A 13834-nucleotide genomic window follows, 5' to 3' on the forward strand; every position below is an offset into this window, starting at 1 on the left:
ACTTACCTAGAGCAGTAGTGAAGCAGCTCGAAAAAACAATTTCCGTCCGCGTACACTTCCAGAGATCTTGATTTGCATCGCATGGATTGCTAGTCGAAGTCATCATCTAGAGGTACACACAGAGCCGTGTAAGGAGTACTAGTCTCGCGTAGCCAGACCCTTTTCGCCATCGTACTTCCGGCGAGAAAACAATCATTGCTCATACTCATGCTCCTATTCTCATGGCCTCTGCCATCATACTTCTTTTTCAGGGCTGCAGGTATACGTACAGACATGGGCATAATTATGGAGCCACCCTGAGCATGTGACTTAGATTAAAAAATTATTGGACTTTCTCAGACACTGCAAATACATGCATCTACAGTGACAGCTGCACCTTTTAGTAAATTAAAACAAGTCATAATGGTAAGGTAATGGCTTTGATTTTGCCATCCTCATATCTGAGATTGGAGGATGTTTGACCTGTTGAGATTCACGACTGCTTCTGGCATGCTGTCAGTTCAACCAGTAAATTTGAAACTTAATAATCAAAATCATTTTCAAAAAGCTTTTAAAACAATAAAATGACTTTGTTTAAGCCAGAAGACATACTCAAAGATTAAATAGAGACTATACGTTTCAGTTTACTTGCATATTGTGAGTCTGCTCTTGTGACGTCGCAACATGGACGCGGGTTGGACATGGTAATGCATGGCGGCAGTGGATAGTCTGGCCATTCTCTTGATCTTTTCGTTGCTATGGGTTGTCAAAACGTCCAATCAGAACAATATAAATACCCAAATAGCATGATGTGATGTAGAATCAGCGGGTCATCAAGTGTATTCACAAATCTTCAGTGTCCTGTTGATTTCCATGCCTCAGCTGATATGGGGAGTGGCCCCATTAGTATTCCCATGTCTGTAGTTCTTCCGTGTGGAGCCACATATTGTCTGCCTAGAGGCTCGAGTGCACGTGTCCAGCCGGGGGAGACGACCGGCTGGACACTCAAGCCACAGTATCATGATCACTTGGCAACTAGACTAGCTAGGACAATATGTACAGAGCTCGAGGAGTAAAATTGGAGCTGAAGGACAGTTCTCTGGAGCCACGTTTGGCTTTATTGTCATGCTAACAACAGCCCTGATTTTTAGCACTAGAATGCCTGCCAGTTCAACACTTCTCTCCGTCTCGACGGAGCACGTGAGTCATCACGTGAACAACAAATTGTCCAAAATGTCTGTCGTGACGACTATCCTTATCTGCTCTCTAGTTCTTGCTACAAACACGAGAGGCAGCGAAATAATCTGGCGGGAAGGAAAACGCTATGAAATTTGCGTACGAGACGATGGCACCTATTTGGTTACTGTAAACGGCGAGCTGTGGCTTGCTAGTTCTCCTATTGTGAACCGCATCTTTGCCAATGGGAATTGGAACCAGCTCAAGCTAGCAGGAAAAGAGCAACAAAACGGCTCGACTCCGGGTTTGGGCCAATTCTCAGCCATAAGTTTGAGTCTCCAAACGGCGGGGAGCGACTCAATTCGTCTTGTCAATACAATCAAATACTACACGAAACATGATCTCTTCCTATTCGAAACAGTGAGTAGGATTAATATCAAGAATATTAATTAAACAAGTCGTTTGCATTAATTAATGCCTACCATAATAATTTCTTGGTAAAATTGGTTGAGAGAGGGAATTATTGTTTCATAGTTTACTAGTTGTACAGTATCTGTAGGCGCCTCACGTTGGTGAGTAACATGTCCAAACGGAGTTTTCTGACCATCTGAAAACGCTGCGTCCTAGCTAGACAATACGTATTTGTTGAAACTCTGTCATGGAATTAAACATGCAAACTTCCTAGTAGTTTAGATTACGTATATAGGCCTGGTATAGGTAGTCGTCGTTTTGCAATTGTGATCAAGACAATTGAAATGTACAGTGTAAGTATGCTCTCAGTAACGTTGTAACGATCGACAGTGGTATGGTATTTACTGACATAGAAATTGATATCAGCAAACATTGACTATCAACAGTGTTAGATGCAGCACAGTGTAGTAAAGGATTGATCATAGGGGACGTGTGAATAGTTGACTGTAGGTGGCATTCAGCTAATAAAGGTGTTTCTTGGTTGTCAAGTACACACAATCCCTAGCTACAATACAAAAGGATGGGGCGACGGAAATTTATGACGCTTTTTCTTCACCGTTTGGTCACTTGCATGAATCGTTCCTATACTGATCTGTAGTTGGACACGGAAGCAATTTTTTGAAGTAGGTCTTATAATGAAACGTGGTCGTGGAGAGGAGAAATTTGAGGTTTGTGTGTACAGATATATATATATATATATATATATATATATATATATATATATATACCAAGAGCTCGATGGATTGCATATAGGACCACGCCCCTTTCTGTTGTGCGACCCGGATTAGAAGCCTCGCTATGCTCAGCAATGAAATACTGGCAATTTACTAAATAGGCCAAAGTCACTACCACAAAGTTAATAACAAGCATCATGATGCACCTTGTGCTCATTGTGAGCTGTTCTTCCAGTATTTGAGCCTTAACCATTTTTGTTAGCATTACATGCAAAAGCTTCATGACATGCTCGCCCATTCTGAAAAGAGACATGCATCTCAGGCTTAATAGAATGATACTGTAACCACAACTGGTAGTGTGTCATGATGCTAATGAGTGTGAGAAGAATCACATTTGGTAAGCTCTTCCTGTTCAAAGAATAAATAACCAATAACTTATATGCTCATATTTTTGCTGTTATATGATGATCGAAATCACATACAGAATTGCCTTGATGAGGTTGCCTGCAGCAGTAAGTCACCGCAACTATTTAACTGCCATTGTGTGTACAGAGTTTTCCTCAAAGGGTCACTGGTATGGCTCAAGACAAACCAGGAGAGACAACTATAAACAAATCAAACAGAAAGGTTGGTGTACTAATATCCTCCTGCACGAATGGCCTAAGAGACAACCTGGTTGTTCAGTTTGGCTGCCTGGCAATTTACTGTCTTCACACCGATGTTGTCACTTTGTTTGTCTCTTTGTCTGTGTCCATCTTACCTCACACTGATTGGTTTCGAGTCAGTCCATATCCTTAGATTGCTCTTTCTCTTCAACAGCATTTATATGGTTGAAGTGGCATGTCTTCATGCAGTAACAGGATCAAATGACTTTATCATTATTGATCATACACCTGTAAACCAAAACAAAATGTATACTTAATGGTGTGAATAGTGTTTGTTATTCTTAAGGTTGGTAATCGTGTTGGAGAGTTTTGGAGTACTACCACGGCCTCAACCTTTTTCCCTGCGTTTGATTTCTCAAATACATCCAAGCTGCATTCTCTTGGGTATGCGGAGTGGCATGGACGCTTTTCTAGCGATTCGAATTCCTATGGTGTCGGCTTGAAGTCATTCAAAGGAGGTGCCCCTTGAAATACACATGAAAGACATGCGGACCAACAGACAAGAAAAATAGATTGACATATTAACAGACAGACTCTAGACAGACAGACTCTAGACAGACAGACAGACAGACAGACAGACAGACAGACAGACAGAGTGCAAGGGATGATGAGAAAGATGAAATGACATCAACTTCAAGACCAATTGGCAATCAATCATATCAGTGACACTGCAACGTTGTAATGCGAAAGTCATCTCGGACAAACTTATTAGCATAGCCAGATTAGATCATCAAAACGTAGTGTACTAAGTTGAAAGCTTCTGGATCGAAATGGTCCTGCTGTCTTAGTGTTGCTGTGGACGTTTCTCTTTAGTTGCTCATGATGTAAATGTTTGATTTAATTGAAAAAATAAATGTATTGACAGACAGACGCAGACAGACAGACAGACAGATTTCTTTATTTGAATCAAACTGTAAAAGTGCGTATCAACTCTAAAATCTGACTATACAGTATGCAACAATTTATCCTAGACAGACAAACATACATACATACATACATACATACATACATACATGACGATGATAATGGCATGTCCACGCTGCAGTGAATCAGACTATCTAACAGTGTCCACTACAGAAAACCTGCACATTCAATAGATTTAAGTGAATAAGGTGTGTGCTGGGCCAGATCCACTATCTCGTCCTAAACATATGAAGTGATTCACTGGAGCAAGAATTGCAACGAGCGAACCCATATGTCAGGATGCAGGTGATGTGCCAGGAGCACCTATGTGAGTTCCTTGCAACTGCCATTGGAGAATATCACCAATACTCAAAGAGTTCTCTAAACCATTGAACCATGGTCTCATCCGCATCAGAGAACAGAACAAACTCAAGCCTCAGGACTAAAGGCTATGAGCAGGGCGGCACAAGCTTTTATGGCGGCCTGAACTCACCATGTCATGGTGCTGTACTTGGGAATCTGGAGCATTTCCATGAAACAGCAGTGCCACCTGCTGCATCACTCTTCCCTCCCTGTTGGCACCACTGTTGTTGGTCCACGACTGCTTATTCGACAGGCTGAACCTGCTTTATCGCAGCTAACTCCATATCTGGAGGTCACTCCACTATCCGCCACCTGTGGACGTGCCCAGTAGCAGACAGCTCTGCCTTGGGCATACATACATGCATACATACATACATACATACATACATACATACATTTTTTTGTTTGTACATACATACATACAAGAGCCTTAAAGCCCAGGTTCGATACTGCAAGTACAATCTAAACTCAGTCACTATATGTCATCATGTTCTTCTTCATCTTTGCTGCCTGGGAGTGCTGCTGCTGCTGCCGCCGCCACCTCCGCCGCTGCCGCCGCCGCCTCCGCCGCTGCTGCTGCCGCTGCCGCCGCTGCTGCTGCTGCCTCAGCAGTCACTCCATCATGTCACCAGGTACGTCCCGCTCACTGCACTTCATAGTTCATACTTCACACTTCACACTTTCTGGACTGAACTGACACTCCAGAGAGTGAGGCAATTGTATGTTAGTTCCTTGCCCAAGGGAATTTATGTATGTGGACCTCCCGCACTCAAACTCTGACCCAAAGGTCCCGGATGTTGCCAATCTCCAACTGCACACTCTAACCAATTGAGCCACATACATACATACATACATACATACATACATACATACATACATACATACAGACTGACAGACTGACTCATCAACAAACAATGAACAAATTGCAAATAGACCACAAAGAAGCTATTGAAGGTTATAATTCTCTATAGGTACAGAGGGTGGTCCAGTGGTTCTATTTAATACAACTGGTGAGGTGGCCAGGAACCAGTCTGATGCAATAGTCATCTCCTCGTTCAACAACTTCAAACATGCCATTGCTACCAAAGTTGATGCAACCCCCCAGAATGCTGCAAGCTTTGTTTTTGGATTACAGAGTTACATCACCGAAGTCCAATCCGGATTCAATATATCGTTTGGACTGTCTGGATCAGAACACGGAATCAATGCTGCAGTGGAATCGTGGGGTGAGAAGCTAAGAGCTCGATACGGAACTACACGAATATCTCCAGAATTCGATCCCACAAATACAAAATTAGGATACTGGACAGGTAATTGTTTAATGTCTTGTTGCTTTTATGTCTGCTGTCTGTTTTTTTGTCTACCTGCGTGGTCTGTGTTTGTATGTGGCCACTCATCTTTTTGTCTGTCCATCCGTCTATCTGTCTGTCTGTCTGTCCATCTGTCTATTTGTCTTTGTAGTCTATTTACTTACAGGTACACTAGTGCACAACCTGTCTGCTTGCCACCGGCTTGCATAGTTTCACTAAGTTTTCTCATCTCATATATTGGTTCCATTACAGACAATGGTGCTTACTATGATGGCAGTTACTGGCAACAGAATCCCACGGCAGTGGCTCAAGATGTCCTCGTTGATGTAAAAATGTTACTCGACACCATGGGTGTACCTATTTCCTACATTCAATTGGATCCATGGTGGTATCCTAATGGCAATGGATGCATTGAATGGATACCAAAAGAAAACTTATTTCCCAAGGGTTTGTCATGGTTGCGGTAATTTTATTATTTTCCATAACACCCTGCTCCGTGTTCTCTTCTGTGTGATACACTTGTCACACAGAGCAGGTCTTGAATTGGTGATACAATTCTGATTGTTCTGTTCTATTTAGGGAAACGTTGGGCATTCCATTGTTGTTGTACGCCAACTATTTCTCTGTGCATAATAATTACGTCACAAGGAAGCAGTTTGATTTCATTGATAGCCTTGACTTCCAACTTAGTTATGCACGAGGACCAATTGCTAATGTTGAGCCTCATCAGTCATATCAATTTTATGATTATATTATGTCGCAGTACAGTCGCAGCATGGGTGCATACGAAGTCGACTTTCTTGACTTCCAGTTTCTTCTCTTTCTTGAGTTGCAGGAGCAAGTTGATGCGGCTGAAATTTGGATGAAGGGAATGACAGATGCCGCATTAAAGCACAACGTTAGTGTGCAACTTTGTATGGAGTTGCCAAGGTAACACACACACACACACACACACACACACACACACACACACACACACACACACACACACACACACACACACACACACACACACACACACACACACACACACACACACTTTTAATGAAGTCGTTCTGTTGATCTTAGTGATTTGCTACAGTCTGTTTTGTTTCCTGCCATCACAAATGCTCGTGCCAGTGAAGATGACTTTCCCACTGCTGGTAACAGGTGGGACATTGCCATGACTGCCATGCTGATGCGTGCACTGGACATTGGTCCATTTTTTGATGATATATGGACACGAGCTGATCAGCCAGGCAATCCATACAACAAATCATCAAACAACATTAGAATGCGGACGATCATCAGCACCTTCAGTGGTGGACCGGTTGGTATTAGTGATGGAAGGAATTTCACTGATCCTGAGCTCATCATGCAGTCGTGTCGTGCTGATGGAGTCCTGCTAAAGCCGTCAAAACCTATTGTGCCGATTGATGCACAGTTCATGCCGGTGGACCAAGGGGGCATACCAGCCGGAAATATTTGGAATACTCACAGTCAGGTAATTTCATGATATACATTTCTTGTTTTCTTTGATTCCTTGACTAACACAATGTGTGTGTGTGTGTGTGTGTGTGTGTGTGTGTGTGTGTGTGTGTGTGTGTGTGTGTGTGTGTGTGTGTGTGTGTGTGTGTGTGTGTGTGTGTGTGTGTGTGTGTGTGTGTGTGTGTGTGTGTTTACACACTTACACTTCATGTTAGTCAAGGAATCAAAGAAAAAAATTTTGAATGTCATGAACAGTATGTACATGTTCTACCATAGATAGGCTCAAATTGAGCAAATCATTGACCTCAATTTGCTGTTCACTGCACCCTAAGTGATGGGCAGTAGTACATGCATGCTTCTTGTACTGCCAATGGTGGCCTTACTAATTAGTCATCTAACTGCCTAGTGTGCATAGTCATCTAACTGCGTAGTGTGCAGTATACATATACAACTACTTGATGCTGCCTAAATTAACTTCCATGACCATCTCTATTCTCTTCGTGCCTGACTTGTCTCGTAGTAGTCGATAGGGATAGCTTAGACTCATGCCCAGTCCTCCTCCGCGTTAGGTTGGGACACCATGTGCGCTAGCTGTCATGTGTATAGGTCCATGTGGTTTCACACATGTGGTTGGTCGTGTGCGAAGGAGGACTGGGCAGGAGTCTTAAGCTATCCCTATATACTACTACAAGACAAGTTAGGCATGATGAGAATAGATGGTCATGGAAGCTAATTTAGGCCTCCTTCGCGCTTTGGCCAACCACATGTGTATGGACCTATACACACATGACAGCTAGCGCACGTGGTGTTGCAACCTAGAGCCGAGGAGGACTGGGCACCAGTCTAGGGATAGCTAGCTAACAAAGTACAAAGAGATGCTGTAGACACTCATGGCGCCACCACACAAGAAGTTGAGAAAATCATAATTAGATCATTTCAGCAAGTAGGACTCCTATTGGACATACACCAGATGAAGCAAAAATTACTTTGATTGTATGAGGACTTTGTTATTGCATATTTTGATAGTGTTGCTGTGGTAGGAATTTAAGTGCATGAGGAAACGAAGTGCAGATGGAGTGGCAATAGCCACCCGCCCCATACTGGCGTTAGAAACGTCAAAACACTGAGCCTCATGGTGCAAAAGTGGAAAATACGGTACGTGGCCAGCCGATTTCATACATTTTTTTGTGTTTTTAGATTGGTTCTACCATGTGGTACTACGTGCTCGCTTTTGATGTAGCAAAGCAGTTCCATGTCACTCCATCTCACATCTACCCTCTCAAAATGATGACCAATCGACCAAAATTTATGATAGGAGAGTGGGGATTTCCTAGCTGTTCGAACTACAGCATGGCCACCGCGTGCCTCCACACGTTCGACGATGCCCATCCATTTGCTCTACATACGGGCGACATGAACGGACAAGAGCACAGTTTTGTTGTCTACTCTATCAGTCCCGTCTTGTCTAACGGTTACGTGTTCTTGGGCGAGTTCAACAAACTCGTTGCCGTCTCGCCCAATCGATTTACAGAAGTGAGTGTGAATGGAAATGGCGTGAAGGTGAAGGTGTCCGGTAAACCGTCCGAAATGTTGACCACGTGGTTTGTCAAACCAGACGGTCGTATCCTCACAGTTGCAGCACAAATTCCCTCGTCTGGCGAGGAAACAATTTATGTTGCGTAAATTAACGAATATCGTCTGCCATTATTGAATTTGTTTGTTGATTGCCTCGGCGTGTTTTGGATGACTCTGCTGGTTAGATGGTGTTTGGTCACGTGACACTAGAGCTGCACGTTGACTGGTAAACTAGGCATTCAGTCAATTTCGGTGTGGTTCTGTCTGCAGTACTGTAGCGATGAGTTACTTGCGTACAACTGAACGCGTTCGCGTAGATTGGGTGCGAAACTGCACTATTGTCCAAGCTAAAAACCCACTTCCCGGTCTCTAGGGGCCACAGGGCCTGGTAGAAAAGTTTGAGTTAACTAGCGAAAAGTCATTCGCAAGTGATGTCAAATGAAAAACGTCTATCGATTCGAATTACCGACAAAAAGCCAAGAGATTGAGGTATAGATATAACGTAGGATGCTACGCTAGCTACCCTGAAACCGTGCTACTGTATATCTATGTTATCTACCACAATCGAATGGTGTCGACGTCGTGACTTGTCGGTTAATTGCTAAAGGGTGGGGAAAGGGTAAGAGCACGTAGGCAAATGCTGTAAGTATATCAGAGCCATTTTATTTACTTTTAATACGCCTTATAAGCACATGTTGTTGTTCGGCCAAATAATGTTTTAAGTTAGTTAACTACCATGCTCTCGTATACAGCTATCTAGAGGTCTACACACTCACACTCCTATACTTAGCTATAGATTGGCTCATGCTGTACAGGGACTATTCTGTTCACGGTGACTATCCTGTTCACGTGGACTATTCTGTTCATATTTGCTCCTATTCTGTTCACCGGGGACTATCTTGTTCACGCAATTTGAACCCACCCTAGCGGGGACTACCTTGTTCACAGGCGACTATCCTGTTCACGACGACTATTCTGCATGTTCATACTAGCCATATGCATAGTGTTCATGGCGACTATCCTGTTCACAGGCGACTTATAATCCTGTTCACAGGTGACAATGTTGTTCACGTTCACCGGGGACTATCCTGTTCACGGCGACTATCAGCTACTATATATTCTGTTTACGGCGACTATAGATCTGCGTGTTCACTAGAGCTTCTGTTCACTAGCTAGACACTTTTGTTCATTGTCAACAGTCCCATCAATCCATACGCGCAACACTTACCGTACTAGCTCTTGCTCAATTTAGCTATCTAGCTACCTGCCTGTACGGTACGTGGCTGACAACACTACCATATCGTAGACTCTTCCAATGTGCTCAACTAAAGTGGTCCTCTCTGGTGTATACAGATCCTAGGAATGTGTGTATTACAACTAATAATTTTCTGATTGTCCATGTGTGATTACGTAATTCCTAGATAAGTATGATATCTATACTGTACAGTGTCTGTGACAGAAGGTTGGCGAGTGGTTGCAAGAAGCTAGTAAATTTACAGCAACTATAATGCAATTAATGCATAGTAAGTTAATTGCGTCAGTAACAGGGATCGATGGTTGTAAGCAAGCACCAGCAAGTCATCTAGGGTAGGGAAATTAATTGAAGATTGAGACTGTGATCTAGCATTACTATTTTCCTCATATACAATGAACAAAAACACATTTTATACTATCTATTTTGTGTGTGTCTGTGTGTGTCTCTGTGTAAATTTTAAATGTACAGTTCTGTATGTCCTTTATTAACTGTGGATACTGTATGCCTTCAGCAGGCGTGAAAGAAATTCATACACATGAGTACCATACTATAATACATTTCTATATCACACAGAAATTGCCATGCATCGATCGATCAATCTTAGACACAGATTCAAAAGAAGTCTAGTGTTTAGAGTGTGGGGGGAGGTTGCATAGGCTATTGTGTTAAAAATGATGTCATAACTGCCGCCAGGTCATTGCCTACAATTCCTGTTGGACGTCTCTAGATGGGAAGACTGACTCAAATATACTTTTATGTTTTAACTTAACAGATGTATCAAAGCAGATAATGAGTAGTTATTTACAGCTACAATAGCATATAGTGCACAAGTTTTATTTGAAATAGTGCACCGTTAATTAATTGGTTTTGAGACTAGACAGATTTTTCGTTGAATTAGATAGGCTACAAATAAAGATTGGATAAACAAACAATACATGTTTTTGCAGAGTTACTGTTGATGTAATTCAAATAATTGTTGTGAACAGAATACGTGTAGTCGCCTGTGGACAGGATAGTCGCCATGAACACTATGCATATGGCTAGTGTGAACATGCAGAATAGTCGCGGAAACAGGATAGTCGCCTGTGAACAGGATAGTCTCCGGTGAACAGGATAGTCCCCGCTATAGTGGGGACTATCCTATTCACCGGAGACTATTCTGTTCACGTGAACAGGACAGTCCCCGGTGAACAGGATTATAAGTCGCCTGTGAACAGAATAGTCACAATGAACACTGTATGCATATGGCTAGTGTGAACATGCAGAATAGTCGTCGTGAACAGGATAGTTAGTCGCCTGTGAACAAGATAGTCGCCTGTGAACAAGATAGTCCCCGGTGAACAGAATAGTCCACGCTATAGCGGGGACTATCCTGTTCACGTGAACAGGATAGTCCCCGGTGAACAGGATAGTCCCCGCTAGGGTGGGTTCAAATTGCGTGAACAAGATAGTCCCTGGTGAACAGAATAGGAGCAAATATGAACAGAATAGTCCACGTGAACAGGATAGTCCACGTGAACAGGATAGTCCCTGTACACATGCTCACAACTTTCAGAAGAGATCACGTGCCGTAGGGATTGCGTTGAGTCGCCATGATCATCTACGGCTGTGTGAAGGTCAAAGCGATCACTTACAGCACCGTCCTCATCACATGGTGTACTATCATTCTATGCTACATTCTGGCCGTCAGTCTCGGTCACGTTCCAGCATGGTTGCCAATGATCAGCGATTGTGCCGTCGAAGCTCCGGAAAAGTATCCGTTTCGTCTTGGTCTAATTGCGGGAGCGACAGCTCTCTTTGCCAATGTCATCATGGTCTACTATGCGTTCCCAAACTTCAGCTTCCGCAAGCTACAACTGGCTCTTGGACTAGTGGCCAGTGTCGGTCTGGCCACCGTTGGAGCAGTAAATGAGAAGGAGAACAACACAGTGCATACAGGTACATACTGTCTCAGACTCGTAGGCTGCATGCATTGCCGTTCACGTGCAGAAAAAGGTAACCGAAACTGACCTCATTGTGGTGTTATCACATGCTGCGTAGATGACGTTGTGTTGAAGGGTGTTAGTAAATTACTGTACTAATAAAATAAACTATGCTCGGCAAATACATAAATTGCTGTAATCGTTTACGAGTTTTACAATACGAATTGAAAAAAATGCTTGCATGTGTCTCGCGGTATTGAACCCACTGAGCCTCCCCAACCTATAGGCCTAGGAGCCTGAATGCATATAAAAACTACAGTACACGGTCATGCATGCCCGTGATTTCTTTGTCTGGGATAAGCCTAGCGATTGCGTCTAAACGTGCATGGAATCCAAAATTCTATGTCCGTCTGCATGTGTGGTAAGATCACAATAGAAACAAGTTATCTCAAACGTATAAAAGTTAATTAATTAACGTCAGAGATGACTATAGCTGTTTCAATTTTTACTGTACGCGCGATGTGATCTTTGGTGCATGATGAAATTGCATTATTACATGTCTCTAGCGAAAGATGATTTAGTTCACCGGCGGTATACAGGAAGAGCCGGGAATGTAAGATACTCACATTCAATCAGCGGTACGTTTTACTGTCGCAGTTCTGTTAAGCTTGAGCATGCAGGCTCTCTAGACATAGTACATGTATATTGTACCTCGAGGGTAGCTCGTGTCGACGTGTGTGATCGTGTCGCTGGGCTTTAATTAATTTTTAAGGGCTTATCCCAGAGTGTTACTGAGCATGTTCACTGGATCTCTCTGTCATTAGATACAAATAGTGTGTGTTTGTTTGTGTGTGTGTGTGTGTGTGTGTGTGTGTGTGTGTGTGTGTGTGTGTGTGTGTGTGTGTGTGTGTGTGTGTGTGTGTGTGTGTGTGTGTGTGTGTGTGTGTGTTCTCTTGCCACCGTATTAGAACGATACGTAACCACAAACCTCTGCAAGCAAATTGCCAATAATCACTAAAAATTTTTATTTCAAGCTGCAGCCATTGTGTTCTTCCTTGGCTACGACATCTACATGACCATCATTGCATACAACGCTCCAACAGATGACAAGATATCATCTGCGTCAGTAATCAACAAACGAATATTTGCCGTCCTAGGAATCATCTTACTGGTCGGTGCAGGACTCTTCAGTAATTTTCCTCATAATAACCAATAAACATAATTCTCGATTAAAGACATAATATTTTGACAGGTTTGGGTGGAAGACAGTACAAAGTCTACGTGGCTCTCTGTGAATGGTCAGCTCATATTCCACGTCATCTAATTATATTAATTAATTTTAATTGTTTGATTTAATTGTATGTAGGCTTGGTACGTTAGGAATTGAAATATTCAATTTGACATTCATTCAGGACTTTACTGATCTCGCACTGTTGGAAGTCAAGCTAGGTACCGGTTCCATCGTTTATGTGGCCAATTTGTTCAATGCTACTTGTGTGTGTGTGTGTGTGTGTGTGTGTGTGTGTGTGTGTGTGTGTGTGTGTGTGTGTGTGTGTGTGTGTGTGTGTGTGTGTGTGATTGATTGATGACTGTTTTGTATTCTATTACATGCGTAGATAAAAGTTATTCTAGCCCCACTGGTGATTGGATGGGCAATTGTGATGGAACAAAACTTGTTGCTGTGGAGAAGAAAGTTCCTCTGTGATTAAGACCTGTAGAGTCTAGGACTATCTGGTCCGACGCGTCTAGCTATCTTTACCATGTTTTGATTGTTGAAATTAGAAATTATTATAGCAATCAAATTATTTTTGTCTACTATGGCAATAAATATTGCAAACTGTTATCAGATCAACGTGTGCGTCGTGTGTGTGTGTGTGTGTGTGTGTGTGTGCGTGTGTGTGTGTGTGTGTGTGTGTGTGTGTGTGTGTGTGTGTGTGTGTGTGTGGCGGCGTCTGTAGAATGAAAACATCCGGGACCTTTGGGTCATGAGTTCAGTACGGGATGGGCACAGGCCAGGAGCATACATCTAGACATGTATATGCTCCTGCACAAGCGTAATTCCTCTAGGCAAGGA

General features: G+C 42.8%; 2 protein-coding genes across 2 annotated transcripts; both read left to right on the forward strand.

Moving 5' to 3' along the window:
• Positions 1 to 1191: 1191 nt before the first annotated feature.
• Positions 1192 to 8852, forward strand: LOC134192275 (uncharacterized). Its single transcript, XM_062660996.1, has 8 exons — positions 1192 to 1575; positions 2853 to 2927; positions 3252 to 3423; positions 5203 to 5541; positions 5794 to 6004; positions 6121 to 6471; positions 6610 to 7024; positions 8206 to 8852. The coding sequence occupies exons 1-8, from the start codon at positions 1213 to 1215 to the stop codon at positions 8689 to 8691; spliced, it is 2412 nt and encodes an 803-aa protein (XP_062516980.1). The 5' UTR covers positions 1192 to 1212; the 3' UTR covers positions 8692 to 8852.
• Positions 8853 to 11334: 2482 nt separating this feature from the next.
• Positions 11335 to 13590, forward strand: LOC134192150 (DNA damage-regulated autophagy modulator protein 1-like). Its single transcript, XM_062660845.1, has 5 exons — positions 11335 to 11776; positions 12795 to 12950; positions 13013 to 13058; positions 13127 to 13209; positions 13377 to 13590. Exons 1-5 carry the CDS (start codon positions 11431 to 11433, stop codon positions 13463 to 13465), a joined length of 720 nt encoding a protein of 239 aa, XP_062516829.1. The 5' UTR covers positions 11335 to 11430; the 3' UTR covers positions 13466 to 13590.
• The last annotated feature ends 244 nt before the right edge of the window (positions 13591 to 13834 follow it).

The sequence above is a fragment of the Corticium candelabrum genome, chromosome 16 (genome assembly GCF_963422355.1).
Source record: "Corticium candelabrum chromosome 16, ooCorCand1.1, whole genome shotgun sequence".
In the NCBI taxonomy this organism is placed as follows: domain Eukaryota; kingdom Metazoa; phylum Porifera; class Homoscleromorpha; order Homosclerophorida; family Plakinidae; genus Corticium; species Corticium candelabrum.